A 22,131-nucleotide genomic window follows, 5' to 3' on the forward strand; every position below is an offset into this window, starting at 1 on the left:
TGTGTGTGTGTGTGTGTGTGTGTGTGTGTGTGTGTGTGTGTGTGTGTGTGTGTGTGTGTGTGTGTGTGTAGCAGGGGTGTAAAGGGTAAGAGGATTCACCAGAGAGGATGGGGAGTAGAACCAGTAGTTTCACTGAACGACACTGTTAAGGGAAGCAGCGGGTGAGACAGTGGGTCTGCTGCGCCCTGTGGGTCAGCTCCCTGGCCGGGATCGAACCCAGGCTGCAGCAGTGATTGCTCTGAGCCTTAACCCCTCGGTCACTAGGGAGGCCCTTAAACAGTTAAGTTTAAACCCCAAAGGCAGTTCGTCAGGCTTTATACAATGTCGGGTATAAACCGCTCAGTGACATGGGCAGGGGTCTGCAGAGTTGCCCCTGTCCTGGAGCAGGAATTCAGGGGGGAGGTCAGGCCTGGAACCCTTTTCTGACCCTCCAGTCACCTCACTTCAGCCAGAGTAGTGCCGCTTCCCCTGCTTTTGTGTTCTGGCAGTCTGTAGAGCTCAGTCAAGGTCTCTAACCTGTGGGGGGCCAGGGGGCATCTTCTCAGGCAGTTGGTGCCCAGGTAGGTTTTCAGCTAAATCTGCTGCCACACCTGTTAACTTCTGACAGTCTCAGTGTCCCCAATGGCATGAGGTGCAGCATATTAAAGCTACCTCGGGTCCTTAGAAGCACCCTTCTAACTGGCTGTCTTTTGCTTTAAGATGTCATGGACAGTATTCCCAGGCAGAACCAGTTCTATGAGACCCAGGTCATCAAGCAAGAGAACGAATCGGGCTACGAGAGGAGACCTCTGGAAATGGAGCAGCAGCAGGCCTATCGCCCAGGTAGGAAAGCGCATGTGGTACATCTCTAGAGGAAAAGATTGAGACCCTGCCCCTCAGCCCAGAGCTTGCCTTTCCGGGGAGACATTGCATCTTTATCTTCCTCTCGGGCAAGACACCTGATCTCTGTCACCCTGGCAAGGTTTTTTTGGTTTGTTTTGAAGGCAAGAACTTAATCCCATTCCGCAGTGTGGGAGAAGGGCGTTTGCCACTGTTAGTGTTGACACCCTGGGGGGTTTAGATCTGGAAGGCAATACTTGAGTCTTATTTAGAATCTTAGAATGTGGAAGCCCGGAAAGGCCCTTCTAAATCTAGTCTGGTATTTCCCATGCCCTGAAGAATCTGGAGTTGTTACTAGGGCTTTGTCAAAGGGATTCTGTGGCCAAATGCATCTGGAAAACATGGCACGTGCTGCCCCGTCTCTGAGAGTCATTGTGCTTGTGAGAGCGTGAAGATTCTGAAGTCCCGAATTGAAAAACTCAGTGTCGCATTACATAAACCCAGGGTGTTTCCCAAACACGTTAATACATCTTTGCAGAATATAGTTCCCCATAATGCCAGTGTGGGAAACATATAATCTGGGCCCCTTGGCCCCATTTTGCAGATCAGTTCTGATGGCAGAACTGGTGTTAGAACTGGGCCGCTGCCCGTGGTTCCACCACGTGTGTCCTGTGTAGAAAGCAGTCTCCCTGCCGGCTGACTCCGGTCCTGTGCTCCTTTCACGGTGCTGCGACCAGTGTCTTTGCTTAGAGAAGCCGGTTGATTCTAATTCCATTCTGGTTCATCCACCAAGTCCCCAGGCGTTTCTTGTGGGTGGCTCAGGCCTTTAACGAATGTGAATGTAGGTTAAACTGCAGATTTGTGTCAGGCTCTGAGACCTTGGGGATCATTTGTCCCATGGAGAGTATTTTCTGTGCTGTCATCAGACGTGTGTCAGGACTTCCTGTGAGCCCAGAGCTGTGCTGGCAACTGGAGGCTTTCTTCATGGGAGGAAGGGGCAGCCTCTCCGCCCTGGAGAAGCAGGAGCTTTCGCAGCGGTCGGTCTGCACACCAACACCAAGAGGAGGGCGTGCTCGGGCGGGTGCTGACGCGGGGCGCAGGCACAGGGCTGCGGGGGAAGGGCGGGTCGCCCTCCGCTGCTCATTCCGGGAGTCTGCCGGGGACTGAGGCTTCGCTGTGCCCACAGCACCTGCCCGTCCCGTTCTGTCCCGGCGGTGACTTAACGAGGCCAGCACACTCGCGGGCTGGCTTCAGGGCGGATCCTCCCCAGTCGTGCTTGTGGGGCTCAGGTGGAGTGACTCAAGGCATTGGGGTGAGCTGCAGGACCACGCCACTCAGGTGACTTGACTGCGAACTCCCTCCAGCCAGCCAGAAGCAGCTTTCTAAGAGCTGAAGTGGATTCTTTGGGGGTAGAAATTGGAGCACGTAGGATCATGGAATCTCAGTTTCAGAGGGATCTTAGGAGTCTTTAAGGCTCTCTCCCACTCATGCGGGCCAAGGTAGCTGCCATAGGGCCTTTGGCATAGCAGCCTTTCTACCTTTGGGTAGGCTCTTCTAAAGCTTGGCGCCCCCTCCTGCCCCCATGAAGCCTGAAGTTCTCTGATATCTGTCACTCCGTGGGCTGACCATGCCCAACTAGTCGGAAGACTAGCTTCATCTTAGTCCTGCTCTCCAGTATGGTCTTCGAGGGCTCTTCAGGGGGCTCCCATTGACCCCAGCAAGCTGCCAGTGCTCTGCCTTTTATTTCTGTAGTCAGGCTCCTGCCCACAGCTATGACCAGAAAAGCCGTAGCTGAGGAGTCTCTGAATATCGGGCATCTGACTTTGTCTCACAGTAGAAGTGAAGACAGAGGTGAAGCAAGAAGCACCCAGCAGCTTCCTCCCACCTGAAGCATCTCAACTCAAGCCAGACAGACAGCAGTTCCAGAGTCGCAAGAGGCCTTATGAAGAAAACCGGGGACGGGGCTATTTCGAACACCGAGAGGATAGGAGGTGGGTATGTGTGGACCCAACTCACACTTCCTGCAGCAGGTTCCGTGCCGACAGCCAGGCTCCACTGGCACCTGTGTAGTAAGAAGGGAAGCAGAGTTCTCCGTGCCTTCAGTACCCACTGGCTCTCCTGCACTCCCCGCCAGACTAGTCTGTGCTCAGTCCTTTGTCCATTCCTCACTTCCTCCCTCCTGTCTCCCGCAAGCCAAGAGCCGAACACCGTGGCTTTTCACATAAGAGTGCCCAGCCTGTCTATTCAATCCCTATCCCACTGCTCTGCAGACCTGTCCAGCGTCTCATGTTTTAATGGCTGCCTGCTTGATACCTCCTGATTGAAAGAGAGGCCTGTTTGCTGACCCTTCTCTGAAACAGCCCTGCATCTCCTCTTCCCTGTCAGCAGTTAGTGCTTTCACAGGGGCCTACCCTGTGGCATTGGGGCAGAGCTGATTTCAGCAGCGACATCTACCTTCCCCACAAGTCAGCGGTAAGGAGTTCACAGGAGCGCAGTCTCTCCACTCTGGTCATTTCCTTTTTCTCACTCCTGACAAGTCCACCTTCTCTGCAGACCCCTTATCTTGCCCTCCTCCAGCTCCCTTGTGAAGCCTTTTTCGATCATAGACACTAAAATGATCGCTTCTCTATTTATCTGGACTCAGCAACTGACACCTTTAATTTCCTACCTGGTTGCGCCCATCTAGCCACTTGACTTTCTCTAGACAAGGCCTTGGTCTCTCAGGCTGGGACATGGAACTTGCCTCTCAGAGAGCAGAGCTCTCGGGGCGTCTTGCTGATGGAGAGCAGAGGAGGGCTTCCTAGGGGACTTTGTAGGGGTGAGCTCTTCTTCAGACCAGTCTCTGTGCCGACCTCCCATTGATGGGGCCAAGGGCACTCTGCACGGGGAGTCCTGCTGCCAGCGGCCAAGGGTGGGCCTAGCGCTGTCCAGTGTCCCGGCATTAAATGCCACCACTACGCCTTCTCCCTTATGTCTGTATGTTAGAAATCAGGACTATTTTAACTCTTTTGTAGTGTTTTGGTAGGAAGATAAATCTCGTTCATAATTTAGGACACTTGGAGAAAGAAACTGAAAAAAAAAAATGGGTCACTGCAAATCCTTTCAGAAGCCTGGCATGCAGGCAGCTCGTAGGTGTCGGTTCAGCTGCGCTCGTGCGGTTGCCTCCTGGCCCCGTAGCGGAGCTGCCGTCTCCTGTGCCTGCCCAGGCATCAACTGTCGCTGCTCTCACTGTGAGCACACTGGGCTCCGGTTTAGCTTGTTAAACTGTGAGAAAAAATCGAAATCCAGGTAACAGCCTGGAGAGTATTGCAAGTTCCAGCAGAATCTGTTTCCCTTCTGTGTTCAGCCGTCGTCACTGTGTGGCTTACCTGTCTTTATGACACAGGGGCCGCTCTCCTCAGCCTCCTGCCGAAGAGGATGAAGATGACTTTGACGACACCCTTGTTGCCATTGACACATGTGAGTCCTTGGAGCACCTCTCTGATTCAACCTCCAGTCAGTATTGGGAAACTTGGCCTTGACGGTCGCAGAATCCCTGCCTCGCTCCATCCAGAGCCAGTGTTAGTCCAGATGTGAGAAACGGCAGAGCTCTGGAGCAAGGGTGCTGGTTGGAGACAGAAGATCTACTCCCAGCTCTAGCCGTGGGACCCTGGGCAAGTCATTCTACTTCTGAGCTTCTCTTCAGGGAGAAATAATTGTGCTGTAATATTTCAGAATTTCATGGACACCCATCAGAGAATGGAATTTGGAAAACACTGAGTTGTCCTATACACACAGGAGGTTGTCCTCTAACCAGGAAGGGGACCAGAGCGCTTCTGGGAAAACTTAGCTCTTTGGTGACCAGTTTCCATCAGCTGCTCACTTTCCTGATGAAACCAAAGCCACTTTGTCCTCCGAGCCGTTAGCCGAGCTCACTCTGCTCTCAGTCCTCCAGGATAAGTGGTTTTCATCTTGACTGTGCGTCCTAACACTTGGGAGTGGCTATAGAGGTCTTGTCCCTCCTCAGGCCTCCAAGACAGCATATAAATGGTAGAACCTCTGGATCTGAATTTCTGAATGTGCCCAGAAGCCTAAGTCAGTCTGAGAACACTGCACTTTTCAGTGGAGCAGAAAGTTAGCAGTAGGCCATTCGTGAATTTCTTTGTCAGCTTGTTTAGAGAGCAGTGGCTACATGCTTTGGGAAAGGTAGACATCTCATGCACAACCTTTTCAAGCATGAGATTTTTTTAAGGTTTAATTATGTATACAAGAACTGGGGGTGCGAGGGTTCACTAGAGACAGTGGGGAGTGGAACAGACAGATTGACTGAAACCCACTGCTGAGGGGAGCAGAGGGGGGCAGGAGAGGTCTGCTGCGCCCTGGGGGTCACTCGGCCTGGCATCGAACTCAGGCCGCAGTGGCTGCAGATACCTTCATAGTGCTGAGGCTTACTTAACCCCTTGCGCCACCAGAAAGGGCCCTTATGAGATCTCAGACAAAATCTACACAGGCTAAAACCAAATGCTTTTTAAAGTTTGGGTGGGAGTGGTTTGTGCAGTGTAACATCTGATCAAATGCCAGTGTGCAGCCCATGATCCTCAGCCTTTTTATTTATTTAAGATTTATTTATTTATGTATACAGAACTGGGGTACAGGCCAGAGGTGCAGGCATTAGAGGATTCACCAGAGACAGATTGGGGAGCAGAACAGACAGATGCACCGAATCCTGCTGAGGGAGCAGCAGGCGGGTCAGGAGAGGGCTGTCACGCCCGGGCGGAGCCAGGGAGTGAGCACACACTGAAGCGGCTGCGGCCGGCTTGCAGTGCTGCGCTTTAGCCCGCTGCACACCAGGGAGGTTCCAGTCCTCGGCCTTTAGAGGAAGGAGAGAACCTTCAGGGAAGATCTTCTTGGAGGCCTGTTTGGCTCCTTGAAGACTTGGGTGAGTCCCAGACGCAGGCCATGCACTGTGCTGTACCTGGACAGGGCCCTGGGCATGGTGGGTGTGAGTCAGGTCAGCTGCTTAAGCAGCTGTGGGCCGCAGGACTCTGGCTCCCAGGCATGGGGAGGTGCTGAAGCGTGTGGTGGTGAGGATCAGCCTTTTTTAAAATTCTAAACTCTTGTTGGATCAGTGAGGATGTGGAGCCTGTCCTCAGCAAGTGCGGTTTGTAGGGACCAGCTAAAAGCCCCCCTTGGACCTCAGCTGGGTGGAAAGCCTCACTTCCCTTGTGGAGTGGCTGCCTTACCCCTGTGCAGACGAGTTTGAAGCAGTTGATCGTCTTCCTGCTTAGAAGGAGCGTGGTTAGGCAGTGCCTCTGGCTTCTCAGCCTGACTGCTGTGAAACATCGGCTTGCACGCGCTTAGTCGAAACTCTTAGCGAACTCCCTTTTGCCTGTTCCTATCCTTCTCCTGCGATCTTTAAAACATCAGCTAACCTCAGACTTTTTCCTCCACAGATAATTGTGATCTCCACTTTAAGGTGGCCAGAGATCGGAGTAGTGGCTACCCCCTCACAATTGAGGGCTTTGCGTACCTGTGGTCGGGAGCCCGTGCCAGCTATGGGGTCAGAAGGGGCCGTGTGTGCTTTGAGATGAAGGTGAGTAGGAGCAGCAGCGAAGATAGGAGCATAAAGACACAGCCTGTGGAATGGGCGTCGTCAGCCAGCTCCGTCAGAGCTGTGATTGCGGAAGAGATTTGATTAGGTGTAGACTTGGCAGCCAGCGAGCAGGAGTTGAGAGAACTCTACCATTGCTTGTCACTGTATTGGAAAAGCAATGTCATTGTCTCATCGAGCGGGTTTTTTCTTGGTGGGATTTGACCCAGGGATTGACCCAGACAACCAGTTTAGAGGTGTTGAACTGGGACAAAAAGAGTTTTGAAGAAAAGTGAGACTTGAGCATCACAATTAAAGGGAGGCCAGAGCGAGAACAGGGCCAAGAAAGGGTCTGCCAACTCACACCATCCTTTGCCTTCGTCTCTCCAGACCCCCCGTCAGATTGTTTATGAAAACAGCACGTGCTTGTGTTTTACATCAAGAAGAGTGCAGGGTATAAAAGCAGCCTTAGGCCAACCTCCTCCCAGCCTCTGCTCCCGTCCCGATCAGAGTGCCATGGTGTCCTGTGGGTCCTTTCTGTACCCAGCTTGTTCGTGGTGGCTGATGTTTATAGGGCACTTTGCATGTACTAGCTGCGGTTCCAGACCCTGCACAGACGTCTGTTCTCACAGCACCATCATGGGAGGGACCGTTCACCGCACCGGTGAGAGGTGGGCCCTGGGATTGGCTGTCATTTTCTGGCCGAGGCACCGTCGGTGGCCAGTGCCCGTTCACTGCAGCTCATAGAGACGTGCTGCCATTATGCTTGCAGCGTTCCTCACACATCAGTTGTAAGATATCCCAGTTTTGGAGTTGTGAGCGTATGTGTCCAGAAGTTGGCAGAATAGAGTGACTATTCAGTACAGTCTCTTGGCAGTCTCCCCATGCGGCACATTTGCCCACCCTCATTCTTTTTTAACTGCTGCATTGTATTCTGTGGTATGGTTTTGCCATGGTGTAACCAAACCCTTACTGATATTTTAAAGCTTTTTCCCAATATAAAAACTTTCCCCTAATAGAAATGGTGCTACACTGACTAATCTGTGTGTGCATACAGCTGCATGAAGACTGTACTTGGAGGATAAACTTGAAAGTTGAGTTGTGTTATGGACTGTGCATGTGCTGTTTTCCTAGTGCCTGCTAAATTGCCCAGCAGAGGGGTGATACCGATTTACCCTTCTACACCACACAGAAGAGTCCCGATCTGCCCTACAAGGGAGTGTGTTCTGTCTGTGTCCCTGCACCGTGCACTCGTTCCTTGCAGCAGACCCTGCAGAACAGCTTATATATAGCTTTTCCCCAGCAAAAAAAGCCATTGTTATTTTTTAAGGCCCCGTGTGCCACCCTCCTTTATGGCTTCATCGTCCCCAGCCTCCAGAGACTCAATCCTTAGCCTTCTTGTCCTGTGTCCCCAGATCAACGAGGAAATCTCTGTGAAGCACCTTCCATCTACAGAGCCTGACCCCCACGTTGTCCGCATTGGCTGGTCCCTGGACTCCTGCAGCACCCAGCTAGGTAAGGAGAGGTCGCCACACATTTTGGAGCAATTGCAGATCCCTCAATTCTCGGGCTTCCTGGGCTTCTCCTCCCAGCTTGGGGCTTGAAATGAAATAGTCTGTGGTGCAAATACAGGACTGGGCTCTGCCGCCGCCCATTTCCAGATCCACAAGATTCCAGTGGAAGAACCATGGTCTTCTACTGCTTCTGTGAAGATTGACTCTTCCTCTTAGGAGAGCGCCCAAAGTTCTCTTTAGGAAACTATTCCTGTAAAAAGGGTCAGTTGTTGCAGTCCACCCATGCTGAAAGTAAGTTCCTCAAACCCCTTAAAGTTCTGTCTGGAATTTTTTCCAGAGCCAAACTTAGAGTAAAGGGGAAACAGGGCAGTGGAACCAGAGCTGGCTGGCAGAGGGCAGGGTGGGCCATTGAGTTTCCACAACATCCCAGGCCTCTGTGACCTGACCCCAAGTGACTGATTTCAGGAACCAGTGCTGAGACTTTTCTGCCTCGGTCAACATAATCATTCTGATTGTTTTTGTAATGTGCTCCCAGTAAAAATTCAGGCCACTCCTGGGTGGGGGTGGGTGGGTGGCGTGAAAACCACTCTTAAACCTGCAAGGTCACAACGCATGAAGGGGTTTTCATCTACTGCTTTGGACAGTTCTTTTGTTCTGTGTCTGTCTCAAACGGGGCCACACGTCACATACTATTATGTAGTCTGACTTCTTTTCCCTTCATACTATAAGATAGACGTTTTGTAAATAAGTATGACTTTTTGACCATTAGTTTCCAACTTAAAGTTGTGTCACTTACTTACGAATGTTTTCTAGGTCACTTAAGTCGATTGCACTTTCTGCTGTTCAGCATTTGCGCTGCTGCCCTTGTGTATAGTTGTCCTGATTGTTCACTGAGCACTGATGCTTAAAAGTAGGGGTGTTAGGTCAGAGCGGCATATACTTCTCGTTTTGCTGCGTATTCGCTCCTTCTGTTCAAGATGTGTATGTGTCATCTCATTTATCTTTGTTTTAAAATGAAAGTGGACAGAGGATTCCAAAGCTCGCAAAGGTCAAACAGATGTTCAGGATTACACAGCTGGTTTGTAGAAAAACTGGGCCTGGAATTCGTGCGTGGTGACTCCTGCTCTTCTGGCAGGATGCTCCTTGGGTTCCTGGCCAAGGGTCTCTGTATGACCCCGGCGTCGGCAGCGCCCTGGGGAGCTCAGTCAGGTCGCTCAGCCCCAGTTGTAGAGCTGGAGGAGAGGCAGTCCCTTTCCTGGGGGTTGGCCCTCCTGGCCTCCAGAAGCAGAACCCACCCCCTTTGCTGATTTCCTTCCTTCCGCCACCCTCTGGCACCAGGAATAGATGCCCTTGGTAGACGTGACTGAACGCCAGGGTCAGAGGAGAGGCTTGCCTCGCCGCATGTGGCCTTCCTCCATCCCCGCTGCTCTCTCTCCCTCCTCCCTTTCTTTCCAAATTCTCCCTTTCTGTGCAGAGCAGTTCAGTTCAACTCCTACTACCAGTCTTAACACCTAAATGCATCAAGCCCTCAGAAGTTCTGCTTCCTTTCAAGGGATTCTTCCTCACCTTTCCCCAGAAAAAGCTTCTGATTAGTAAAACTAGTAAAGAAAATGATTTTTTTCTTTAAAATGTGACAGCCATGAAGGCTGTTGTGACCATCGCAGGTTTAACCTGCCTTTGCCTATTTCTTCCATCAGGCGAAGAGCCTTTCTCCTATGGCTATGGAGGCACTGGGAAGAAGTCCACCAATAGCCGGTTTGAGAACTACGGAGACAAGTTTGCAGAGAATGATGTGATTGGCTGCTTTGCGGTGAGTGCTGGCAGCCTGTGGGAGTTGGCAGAGTCAGATGCTGGTCCCATCCGCTGGACCTGCGACTTCTTTTTCACAGTACCTCTGTCCGGCGTCTGCCCCGCCCAGCCACTCTCACCGTACCGCTTCGTCTCTGGCAGCCTGGAGTGTTTGCTGGCGTTTTGTGCAAATGCTGCCATTCGACCCCTCTCTGGTCTTCTATGCAAAGTTATCAGAAGGCACCCTGAAAAGGTTGGGCACGTCAGGTGTGCACGGCCTTCCTTCATTCTTAGACAACAGGGTGACATTTTCGAAACAGACCCAGAAGTTTCTTAACTTTCTTTGCTAGGGAGTAAGTAGCCCACCCGCGCGTGAAAGCAGGGCTGGCTTTTGTGCCACATTGGCATCGTTTCCTCTTCTCCCTTCCCTCACCTCCCCATGGAAAGGCAGGGATCTCCTTGAGCGCCCTGCCTTCTAGGAGGGCGGCACAGAGCAGCCAAGTAGCTGGCGCAAGCTGCCGCTGCCCCTCAGCCCTGGAGCAGACAGCGTCACCGTGCCGGGGATGTGCTGGAAGGTGCTGTCGCTCGGGCCGACTGCTGGTCGCGACCTGCTCGCCCTCTGTAGTCCGTCTTCTGTAAATGGCCGTGCCAGCCTTCAGCTCTTGGGTGGGGTCAGCATCGGTCCATTCAGAGCTGATCAGCGCAGGTCACAGAGCTCGGAGCGCTCCCCAGCAGCACCACCGCAGGCCCTTCGGGGGCAGGGACTGGCCCCCGCCTTCTTCACGAGTGTACTCTTGCACTTTCCCCTATTTTTTTAACTTGCAACTTTTGAACTTAGGAAAGCCCTAAGAATGCTCACTGAGTCTTGTTCAAATTCTAGTGTTTGTGACATTTCCTTTACCATATATGCTATTTATATTTGCTATATGTGAGTTTTAAATGATCCGTTTGAAAGTAGGTTGTAAAGCTCCTATCTGTACTCCTTAGTACTTTACCATGTTTATATTTTTTTCCAGAATAAACTTATTACCTTAATCATAGTATAGTTATCAAATTTAACGCTGATTTAATGCTGTTATCTACTCCATAGTCCACATTTAAATTTTATCATTCATCCCAACAACATTCTTGAGAGCAATTTTGTTTCTGGTTCAGTATCCAATTCAGGATTGTGTAATGCGTTCTCTTGTCATATGTCTTCGGTCTGGAACAGTTTCTCAGTCTTCTCTTGTCTTTCACGACCTCATCTTTTTAATAGAACGTTTTCTTAAACAAAACTTTAAGAATTTTTGTTTCTGTTCTATTCTGAACCTTCTATTTTTCCTTCTGATGGAAATCTTACCTGGCTTCTCTGTCCACACAGATAACAGACAGCTAACTCAAAACATTTTTGGAGAGCTAATAGAGTCACATGGTTTGCCCCCCAGAAATCAAGAACTATACAAAGCTAGCAGTGCAGAGTCTTCGCACGGGCCTCCCTCCCCTCCGGGGCCCTGTGGGACTGAGTGCTCTTTCCGAACGGAAGAGTGGAAGGAACATGCCAAGTTTCATCTTTCCCACAAAAGACAGCATCGCCACGTGTCACTCTGCACCTTGGCGTGTCTCGGAGATCCCTTTAGATGCCTGCTGCGGGCCTCTTCGCTCTCTTACATGATCTCTACTTATCTCTGGGTCCAGCTTGGAGGACCTTTGTTGGTTTCTCACCTTTTTAGTAGCTCCCAGTGATGATGCAGGTGTCGTCTTCCCAGCGGCATTTCCTAGTCTTCCGCTGGTGGGCCCGAGTGTTTGCTGAAGCAGGCAGTGCTGCAGCGACGGCTTGCCTTTCCCCACTCACCAGAGAGTCCTGCAGGCCCTTTCGTGTCCCTGCACGTGGGTGTCCTTGTGACGGCGCCTCTCCCGGTCCCCCTGGGGCTTCCTAGCAGTCCGGGGGAAGCACTGTGCACAACCCTCTCAGCGTTGTCCCGGCAAGATGGCAGCGGAGTTAGTGCCGTAGTTGCTGTGCCTCTGAAAGCACAGCTTCTGGGTCAGAGATATATTTTTGATTCAGGGGGAGGGTAAGATCTTTTTTCTTTTTCAAAGACATAATTTCAGATTTTGATAGCTACCACCAAGACTGCACGCCAGAGAGTTGCAGTTATGTACCCTGTCATCAGTATGTGTGTTTCCCCAACTGGACTTGGGGTCTGTGGGTGTGTGGCAGATTGGGACTCTAGGCCTTGATTTACGTTGCAACCAGGTCTGTCTACTTCTCTTTTTAAGATGCCACATGCCATTTCCTTTGCTTGAAGGATACCCGAACTTTGAAAAGATTGAGGGTGAGGGGTTGGAAGAGGTATGAAAATTGCAAAGCTGAAGGGACCTGGAGAGAGGACATTTTTGTGAGATCTTGAGTTCTCCACATGCACAAAACAAAAAGGACAAAGCCGCCTTCCAGGTAGACAGAAAAGTGTGCCCTCAGTCAAGCATAATGACTGAGACTGGGGGCCTCAGGGACAGCACAGGAGATGTGAAGTGAGTCTACAAAAGTGGCACACTCCGAATGACGCCAGGCCTGAGGGGCAGCCCTCTAGGTTCCAAACTGCTGCAGGCTTGTGGCAGGAGCGGTGTGGCTGCTGCCTCTGCACGGGCATCTCTGTGGTGGTGGTGGCGTGCTGGCTGAGGCTGCTGGCCTGTGGAGAGCATGCTTGGTTCCTGCAGTGAAACTGGTGGCCTGTGGGGGTCCTTACAGGCCCATTCCCACCGTGCTCACATCCCTGTCAGGGCGAAGGTGCCCTGAGATCACGCTGCTTAGATGGAAAGGCGTGGCAGGGACCCGGCTTGAAGGGCAGCAGGGTTCAGCCCGGCATGTTCCAGCGCGTCGGACTTGTGTGGGTGCTTAGAGATGAATACGCACAGCGAACTGCACAGCTGCAGCCTTGAGCACTAAGGAGGGTGGTCAAGAAAGTTTCTTGGGAAAGGGTTTCTGTTGCTTCTGAAGGACAATTCTCAGAGTAGTCTCTCAGTTTACAAAGGAAAGACCTGGCCTTCCCTGGTGGCACAATGGGTTAGGACGCAGCACTGCAAGCTGGCTGCAGCCGTTTCATTGCGAGTTCGATCCCCAGCCCCGGAGGTGACCACACGACATGGCAGATCTCTCCTGAGCCGCCCGCTGCTCCCCTCAGCAGTGTACTTCTCATTCGGCCTGTTTTGCTCCCCACTCTGTCTCTGGTGAAGCCTCTCGCCACCCCTGCACCTCTGGCTGTATGAATAAATAAATCTTAAAAAAAAAACAAAGGAAGACCACCTCAGTCAGTCAGTGGTAAGGCTGAAGCAGCCTGCCTTCCCGAACAGGGCTTTGGCCTCTAAAGTAGCTGCTTAGTTAGAACTAGTAAGTAGACAAATGAACGTCTGTGGCCCCTGCTTGGCTGTTGTCCCCCACCCCCAGGCCTGGTGCTTCAGCCTGTGTGACCTGACATTCTGAGCACCAGCTTTCTGTACAAATGATACCCCACCCCAGTCCTGGCTCGTTTCTCTTTATTATTCAGGGTGTGGCTTACAGATCCCACTCTTCAGAGAAACTGCGCCTGTGTAGGGCTCTTGAGTTGAGCCAATGCCCTGGCTTCATTTCTGCACTAAACCGTCAGCTCTGCCAAACCCAGATGGTCACAGACATGGGTACCAGGAGAGCAGTGGCTCGGAACAGGTGTCACTGAATGTCTGCTTTCCACCCGTCATCGTCAGACTGCCTTGCTGCGGGTCAGGGTGGACAGGATAGCCTTTTCCTTGATCTTAGACTGGCACAAGACCCAAGTACTTGGCACTCCCCAAAATGATGTGCTGCTCAGCCGCCTGCTCTTGGGCCTCGGGTCTTGGGCAGGGAGGGAGCATCGCGTCAGGGTGCCAGCTGTATTCCTGCGCCCGCCTCTGCTCTGGTTTGTGTTCAGCTTGAAGCTGAGCTTTGGCAGTTACATTCCTTTGACTTTTCCCCATAGGACTTTGAATGTGGAAGTGATGTGGAGCTTTCCTTTACCAAGAACGGGAAATGGATGGGCATTGCCTTCCGGATCCAGAAGGAAGCCTTGGCGGGGCAGGCCCTTTACCCGCATGTCCTGGTGAAGAATTGTGCAGTGGAATTCAATTTCGGCCAGAGGGCGGAGCCCTACTGTTCCGTCCTTCCAGGCTTCACCTTCATCCAGCACCTTCCCCTGAGTGAGCGCATCCGGGGCACCGTTGGACCAAAGAGCAAGGCAGAGTGTGAGGTGCGTAGGCCTGGAACCTAGTCGGGTGGCGTTCTCGCCATACTCAGGTGGCTGCCGAGGCAGAAGAGGGACACTCGGCATTTGGCTGTGCCGAAAGCACCACAGACTGCGTGAGTGACCCTGGGGCAAGGGACTCTCGTGGGTCCTCGGCGTCCTCAGCTGCTCTGAGCGGGGAGAAGGCAGTGGGTGTGTCTTCAGCCAGTGGGGAGGGCGGGGATGTGGTAAGAGTCCTAAATCTTGAAAGGTTCCAAGAGGAAGTTACCACAGTCCTTGTTGGGAGGTTAGAATCTTCGGTGAGGTCTTCCTTCCAGCAGAACAGGGCAGCAGTCACTTCCTCGTGAGCGCCTCGTGAGCTGTGTGCTTCAACCCTCCACCATGGTTGTCTAAGAACCAAAAAGATTTCTGGCCTTTGATGCATGATTTGGCTTAGCTATGTCGGTGATCTTTGTTCTCAAATTGATAGTTTCCCTCTGTAATGCATAGTTGTTTGTTGGAGAAAACTAAGAAATAGAGAAAATTAAGAATTTCCATTATTCCTCCACTTGCAAATTGTACTTTTACGAAGAGTTTTGGAGTTGATCCCATTTTAGCTGTGCTTGTTGCCTGACTTATACACAGATTTATAATTGCGATCTTGTTGTGTATAAGCATTGGAGATTCTGCCCTTTTAACATTATTTTGTGAGCTTAACCCCTACTACGTGAACACCTCTTTAAATTCACTTTCAGGGGTGCACCCCCTAACTAACCATTCCCTCTTTGTTGGGCATTTATTAGGTTGTATCTCATGATTGCCACTTTCTGAATGTACTGACTAGCTAGGACGTTTGTTCTTGTGTGTACAGGTCACCCACATCTCAGACTCAGGGTGTGCCACTGCTCATGCCCACTCTCGGGCCGGCCCCTCCCCCGGGCCTTTCCCTGGTGAGGGCCACATACTCCTGCCTGAGCAAAGCTGCAGTGGGGGCTTGCTCTCACGCCCACACCACGCTGGCCTCTGCTGAGGGCTGGCAAGCCTTGTCTCTGAATCCCGGCGGCACTGTGCTGGGTACTGTGGCCTCCATGTCCCTGAGGTGGCCGTGAGGTCGCAGTCATCCTGGTGGCCACCAGGAAGTCAGGGAGGGGCTGGGCTGCTGCGCCCCACCTTGCTGCTGCGCCCAGCACCCTGCCGTGCTTGCAGATTCTGATGATGGTGGGCCTGCCTGCCGCCGGCAAGACCACGTGGGCCATCAAACACGCAGCCTCCAACCCCTCCAAGAAGTACAACATCCTGGGGACCAATGCCATCATGGACAAGATGCGGGTAAGGTGCCGGTGGGGTCTCCTAGCCGCCTCCCACCCCACAAACTGCCCTGCCGCCAGGCCACCCACTCCTCACCACCTCTTGTCCACAGGTGATGGGCCTACGCCGACAGCGGAACTACGCTGGCCGCTGGGACGTCCTGATCCAGCAAGCCACCCAGTGCCTCAACCGCCTCATCCAGATTGCTGCCCGCAAGAAACGCAACTACATCCTAGATCAGGTACGTAGCTGCTGACCATCATGCCCTCAGCAGAGAGAGCGGACCTACTGGATGGTGGGAGTTCCTTCTGGATGTGGCATTTTCCCCCACACTGCTCTTGGACCGCGGTGTGGGGGAAGTTGCTGCCATACATGGTGGCACAGTCTCACACTGCTAGCCTGGCTTGCTGAGTCTGCACTGTGGCTGGGCCTGTGACCCCGGCCTCACTTAGGCTCAGCAACAGCTCAGAAGCACATCACCAGGTGAGAGCTGCTTGACAGAGTGCACAGGCATGGGGTTCTGCACTGGGTGGACCTGAGCTTGAACCCCGGCTTTGCTCCCTGGCTCTGCTGGCAGCCGGCTGACTTCATCCTTTGGATCTCCAGCTGTATAGTGGGGGCATAATGGCATCTACCTAGCTGACACTGGGCCTGATATGTAAGACCTGGAGATTGCTGGGAGTTACAGAGTGGGTGCATCAAAGCTTCTTGAGCCCATTTTCCTGAGACCACACATCTAAGGCATAAATACTTTACCTGCATATCAATTCGGAATAGGCTTCTTGGGGCCTCCCTGATGGGGCAGGAGTTAAAGTCTCAGCGCTGTCAAGCTACTGTCAGCTACTGTGGCCTGAGTTCGATCCCCAGCCAGGGAGCTGACCCACGTGGCGCAGCAGACCTCTCCTGACCCGCCTGCTGCTCCCCTCAGCAGTGTGCTTCGTGGATCTGCCTGTTCTGCTCCCCGCTCTGTCTCTGGTGAATCCCCTCACCCCTTGCATCTCTGGCAACATCCCGGTTCTTATATGCATAAATGAATAAAAATAAGTCAAAAAGAAAGCAGAGTAGGCTTAAAATATCATATGATCTGGGAACCCTGAAAATTAAAGATTTGTGTGTAGGTACAGGATGTCCTTTTATTTAAAACAAGACAGGTTTGTTTGTTCAGGATTTATTTATGTATACAAGAGCTGGGGTACAGGACAGAGATGCAGGGGGTGAGAGGATTCACCAGAGGCAGAGTGGGGAGCAGAACAGGCCGACTGACTAAGCTACATTGTTGAGGGGAGCAGCGGGGGCTCAGGAGAAGGCTGCCGCGCCCTGCGGGTCAGCTCCTGGCTGCGGCTTCATGGTGCTGCGGTTTAACCTGTTGCGCCACCAGGGAGAGCTCTGAAGTAGATAGTTTTAAGTTCGGGTGGGAAGATTCTCCACAACTCTCCAACATTCTCAGAAGTTACCCAAGCACAGAATTTCTGTCTCTAGAACAGCGAATCTCCCTAACCCTCTCTGAGACGCTGTTGTTGACACTTGCTGTGAAGACTTCCTCCAGTCACACATCCTGTATGTGGACTCTGCAAAACTGTTCCCCTCAGCTTTGCATCTGTATACTCTTACAGACCTTTGGGGCACAGATTTGTGAACCTGACCCTCTGGCCCTGACGCGGAGTGCCGGCCAGACTTGCTGCTCGGGCACTGGGTCGCGGGAGCTCAGGGGTCCTGACGGGAGGGCGCTCGTAGCTGTGCTTGGTGCTCAGAGACGTGGTCGGGGCCCCAGGGGCACCCGAGGGGAGGGCACCAGAGCCCCTTCCCACACGCCCTGCTCCGTGCCGCTCTTCCTCTGCCTGGCGACCTAGTGTTTATAGTCGCCGCTTGGAAGCAGCGCGTAGTAGAACGACAAAAGGAAGACTCAGCTGGGGCCGATCTTTCCAGTAGAAACACTGGTCTCAAGTGGCCTTGCCGAGAGTTGGGGCTTGTCTCCCTTTACTCCTCTCTCTCTGTCAGAGCTCTTTGGTAGTACAGTAGGACTCAGTCCCCGGCAGGGCCGAGTTGTGGGGTGTTGGCGGTGAGAAGTCGTTTACATACCCCGCAAGTATCCGCTGCTCGTCTTCCTCTTGGCTAGTTGCTCAGTTCAGCCGTGAAAACCATTCGGGAGGTGACCCAGCGGAGGAGGGTTACAGTCCTGGAGATGTAGGGTTCTAACCTCTGTTCAAGCCCCGCCGAGTACCTCCCAGGTTTATTTTGGCCTTCTCAGTTCCTTCTGGCTTCAGCGACAGAGTGCAGGGCTGTAGCAGGTGTGGCCGCTGGCTCCCTGGTGAGGTGTGGGAAGGGGGCAGACAGGTTGCTTCAGTGTCTGGCCAGCAGAGAGGCAAGGACTGAAACCCTGACGGTGTTCACCACACACTGGTGCATAGACCTGGGCTTCTGAGTCCTGAGAAGAGCTCTAAGACCAGTGGTTTGACCTCTCTGGGGCTGAATCCCAAAAATGGGGCTTCAGAAAACCCTGGGTGTTGGGGTATGGGTATGTGTGTTTGAAAGATTCAGAGCGGGCCCCTGGCCAGATCTGAGCTTTTGCCATCCTACCAGTTTGTCAGTGAGGGCCAAGTTGACGATGCATAGCTGTCTCCTCGACTCATTGGAGCCCCCAGAGTGGAAACCAGCACCACAGGCAAAGCCCTTCAGTCCCTGGGTCCCAGCCCCAAGCTGGCTTTTCTCTTTGCTGCTTCCTCCCGGACTGTTAGGCCACCAGACCACCCCACGTTGCCTCTTCTGTTATACTGGTTGGCCTCAAAATGCCCATCCTTGAGAGGAAGGAGAATGTGCTTACAGAAGCAGGCAGGGCCTTGTCGGGCTGAGACCCCAGTCCCTACTCCAGAATAGGGGTGTAATCCAGGATACACGCTCCAGACATGTCAGGGCTCTGACTAACCTGCCTTGCTGGCCTGAGTAGCTGCGCTCTTCAGGTCCAGTCCTGTGGGTGGTGTAGTGATTGGATCTCTCGAGAGAAAAGATAGAAAGGAGATGGAACAGAGGAGAAGCTCAGGCTTCATAACAGAAAACAACCTGTCTGAAGTCCCGCTGCTAACTGTTGCTGGGACTGACCTCTGCTGAATGCAGATGGCCACTCCAGAACGGTTGGGGCCGTGATGGGCTTGGGCGTGCTTTCTGCAGATGGAGAGACTGCACTGAGGCGTGGAAGGCCACATGAAGAGTGGCCTGAGGTCGGGGTTGGGGGACAGTTACTCAGGGAGGGATAAGGCTAAATCGCCTGGCTGGTAAATGCAGAAGGGGAAGAATAGGGAAGTAGAAGCCACATCGTTTCAGATAATTTTGGGGGATCCTCTCTGCTGCCAAGAGAAAGCCTGACCCGTCCCCAGGCTGCCAAGGAGCCTGGAGGCTGGGTGCAGAGCTGGGCTGGGCCACTGCGAGGCAGCGAGGTGACCCTCCTGGACGCTTACAAGGCCAAGACTCGGCCTCACACACGCCCCCGGTGGGGTGCCGGGCTGCAGGCCAGCAGTTCCCTTAGGACTGGACAGCCAGGAGCCCGGTCAGGCAGCGCCAGAGGTGGGGCTGTCTATCCTGACGGCTCATGGTCCTGTTCCTCACCCTTTTCGACAGGTGCCACATCCGTGCCTGAAGCAGACACTCTGGGAGAGGGAAGCACAGTGGAAAGCGCTTCTGTTGGCAGACACTGCACGGGGATTGTGTCTTTCTCCGCCCTCAGCATCCCCATAGCCTCATTCCAGTGCTGACATTCTGACCTGTCCTCTCCCGGGTTCCTTCCACTGGCTTCACCTCCCTCCGCCCAGAGCAGACTTGTCCTGGCTTTAAGTTTGTTCCTCTGGAATCCAGCCCGGCTTGTCGTTGCCAGCCTGACCCTGTTGAGCTGCAGGTGGGGAGCAAGGGAAGTGAGCAGGAGCCTGGGGCTCTTGCAGCACCTGGGCAGTAGGAGCCGGCCGTTTCCCTCCCTCACTCCCTGGACAGGCGCGCCTGTGCAGCCTAGCCCTTGAGAAAGCCGCCACCTAGCCTCTGGCGAGTGCCGGGCTCAAGAGCTCAGATAGCCTCAGCCTTCCGGCTCAGCGTCCCGGTGCTGGCAGGGCGGGGCCGGCGGGGGCCCACGCATCTGGAGAGGCTGACCTAGCTGTTGTGCTTGTCTCCGGGCAACAGCCCCCAGTGGCCACAGCAGTCCGGGGCCAGCCCGGGGCTCTGACCTCACTGTGTTTGCTGTGGCAACGCCACCGGCAGCTAACTCCCTTTGCTCCAGGAAAGTCAAGTATTTGCATTTCTGCTGGTGTGTTTTAAGCTGTCTTGAAGCGATCGCCGAGCATCTTCTCTCGGAACCTTTGGAACCTCACTTCCAAAGTGTGAGGAGCTATCCCTCAGAGTGTCGCCTCTTCTCAGCAGAGCGGCCAGCTATTTACAGACCCCGTCTCTGCCACCCGCAGCCCCCCACCCACTGTGGCTAGTGGGGCTATAGGAAGTAGTTCTCTTGCTTCTCTGCCCCTCATCCAGACATTGAGCAAGTCTGCCCCATAGAAAACCTCTGGGGTGTTTACCCTGCTGTCAGGAGTCAAAGGAGCCAAAATAGGGTGACTTCTCAGGGGCGAATAAGCCTGAGTGGGCTGTCTGCTGCATGATCTGGGGCCCAGTGACCCTGGTATCTACACATTTTGGCTTTAGTGCCAGGAGAAAAACCTCATCATTAATGGGAGGGACCACCCCCCCTCCCCACCCCTGGTCTGTCCTGCTATACCCAGATGCCACCTTTGCTTTGCTTTCGGGAGTAGAGTTCAAGAAGAGCAGTGGGAGAGCGGCTTGACTTGTCTCCTGTAACCTGATGCGCCCTTCAGAGCTCTGACCCAGGGCCTTTCCTTGGGCCCGTGCTGGAGGCTGAGACCCCGGCTTGTGCAGCCACACCTCATCACTCCGCCCTCCTGAGGTTTGGGCGTTCTCCCGGGGAGCGGGGGCGATGTCTTTGCTCCATGCACCAGGGCCAGCGTCTGGCTGGTGTAAAGAACACTGCACCCAAGACCAGCTCCTTCACTGGTGTGCACTGGGGCCCAGGGCGTCTGGCTGACCCACGCCCCTGCTTCACTGGATCTCAGAAGAGGCTCTCCTGTGCCTCTTCTTTTCCTCAAACTTAAATTTCCTTGGTACTTCCCACTGGGGACCTCTCCTAGGGCATCATTAGTGTTGCCTAGCTTTAGATCGACCCTATGTGTGTTGACTCCTTTTCCAGCACCTTCCTGCCACATGCCAGATGTTTTCACATTTGCAAATCCTCACCAAAGTTAGGAGGAGGAGAAAGGAGATGATCTGTAGTTTGTGGATGAAGAAGTCTGAGGCTCAGACTAACTAGGTGATTGAACTGCTGTCACAGAGATAGTAAAGGAACAGCTGGGATTGCAACCCTGAGCTGCTTCCCCGAAGCAGCCCCCACCTCCCTGTCCCTGCCTTTCTGATGGCAAGTCACTATAGCTTAAACTTCCCTGGTCTGGGACGCTTCACCTCCACCTTCACACCTCAGGCCTCCCTGGCGATGCAGGGATTAAAGTCTCCGGCAGGCTATCACCAGCCACTGCAGCATAAGTTTGATTCCCGGCCAGGGAGTTGACCCATGTGGCACAGCAGACCCCTCCTGTCTCCCTGATGTTCCCCTCAGCAGTGTGTCTCAGTAGATCTGCCTGTTCTGCTCCCCACTCTGTCTCTGGTGAATCCTCACAGCCCCCACCTCTGGCCTAGACCCCAGTTCTTGTATGCATGAATAAATATTTTTTTAAATAAGTGTCACCCTTCCTGTCCCTCCCCAGTGATGCTGCACCTATGGAGGCTCCCATTTCTTACCTGTTGGCTGTGAGGTCAGTGCTGAGCAAGCCAAGGTCCTTCACTTGTGACCATACGGCACTTGTACTGCTTTCCCCTTTCAGAGCTTCAGACTCAATAAATTCAACTAAGTGGATTTACAGGTGAGCTGTCTGACGCTCTCTGAAGGTCACCCTCCAGGGCCGTGTAGTGAGGCGGTCAGTTCAGACCAGACCTAAGGTGCTTGAGCCTCCTTCACACCAGCCTGCCTGGAGTCCTCTAACCCCATTTGAGGAGTTCCTTGTGAACAGTCGAGTGTTTCATGGTCCTCTTCCCACTCAGTCCTTAGCTGGCCCTGGAGAGAGGTTCTTCTCTCTACTTCACAGAGGCAGCAACTCTGAAGACACCGGAGTGAGTTAATGGCCACACCAGGCCTTGGCACTGTTTCATTCCACCCTGCCAGGCTGTGTCTTCAGAGTGTTATTTTATAAATATACATACAAGAATTGAAGTGTAGGTCAGGAGTGCAGGGGGTGAGAGGCTTCACCAGAGACAGCGTGGGGAGCAGAACAGGCAGATGAACAGAAGTACACTGCTGAGGGGAGCAGCGGGCAAGACAGAAGGGGTCTGCTGCGCCATGTGGTCACCTCCTTGGCTGGGGATCGAACTCGTGCCTCTGGCTGGTGACAGCTTGATAGCACTGAGACTAACCCCTGAGCCCCCAGGGAGGCCCCCCAGATTTTTTTTTTTAACCATTCATGCCTTCCCCTTAGTAGACTGTTCTTCCCCCTGGGTCCCTGGCAGAGACACTAAAAATTTGTTTAAAAGCAGTGCTGCTCATCAGACCAGTTCTGTGGAGTGTCTGAGTTTGGATCATGGGTCCCACCTCCGAAGATTAAAGTTTGGAAAGTGTCCCTGGTGTCGGGTTGATATTTTCTGGCAGAGTCCAGATAATTCAGGGCCCAGGCTGAACCTGTAGAGGCCCGGGGTCCAGTGGGCCTGGCCCAGCGAGGATGTGGGCACATGAGGCTCTTCTCCATTGGCCACATCCTGGAGCACACCGCTAGGTTGGCCCCAGTGTGTCTGCCCAGCACAGAGGGAGGGAAAATCACAGCTATTGGCTTAA

The 22,131-nt window shown here is 53.2% G+C and overlaps 1 protein-coding gene across 5 annotated transcripts in view; it reads left to right on the forward strand.

The window, feature by feature from the left end:
* HNRNPUL1 (heterogeneous nuclear ribonucleoprotein U-like 1) overlaps positions 1-22,131 on the forward strand; it is a 32,162-nt gene that overhangs the window by 3,373 nt on the left and 6,658 nt on the right. For 3 of the 5 annotated variants that reach the window (XM_012733733.1, XM_012733735.1, XM_012733734.1), the window contains exons 2-10: positions 700-822; positions 2,654-2,810; positions 4,205-4,278; positions 6,252-6,391; positions 7,804-7,903; positions 9,600-9,712; positions 13,662-13,928; positions 15,108-15,230; positions 15,322-15,450. In XM_012733733.1, the coding sequence (XP_012589187.1) occupies positions 700-822; positions 2,654-2,810; positions 4,205-4,278; positions 6,252-6,391; positions 7,804-7,903; positions 9,600-9,712; positions 13,662-13,928; positions 15,108-15,230; positions 15,322-15,450 (1,226 nt within the window). The remainder of the gene's footprint in view (positions 1-699; positions 823-2,653; positions 2,811-4,204; positions 4,279-6,251; positions 6,392-7,803; positions 7,904-9,599; positions 9,713-13,661; positions 13,929-15,107; positions 15,231-15,321; positions 15,451-22,131) is intronic. The other 2 variants (XM_004694137.2, XM_004694139.2) reach the window with 1 other exon arrangement.

This window comes from Condylura cristata, unplaced genomic scaffold (assembly GCF_000260355.1).
Source record: "Condylura cristata isolate star-nosed mole 26May11 unplaced genomic scaffold, ConCri1.0 scaffold00041, whole genome shotgun sequence".
NCBI lineage: Eukaryota > Metazoa > Chordata > Mammalia > Eulipotyphla > Talpidae > Condylura > Condylura cristata.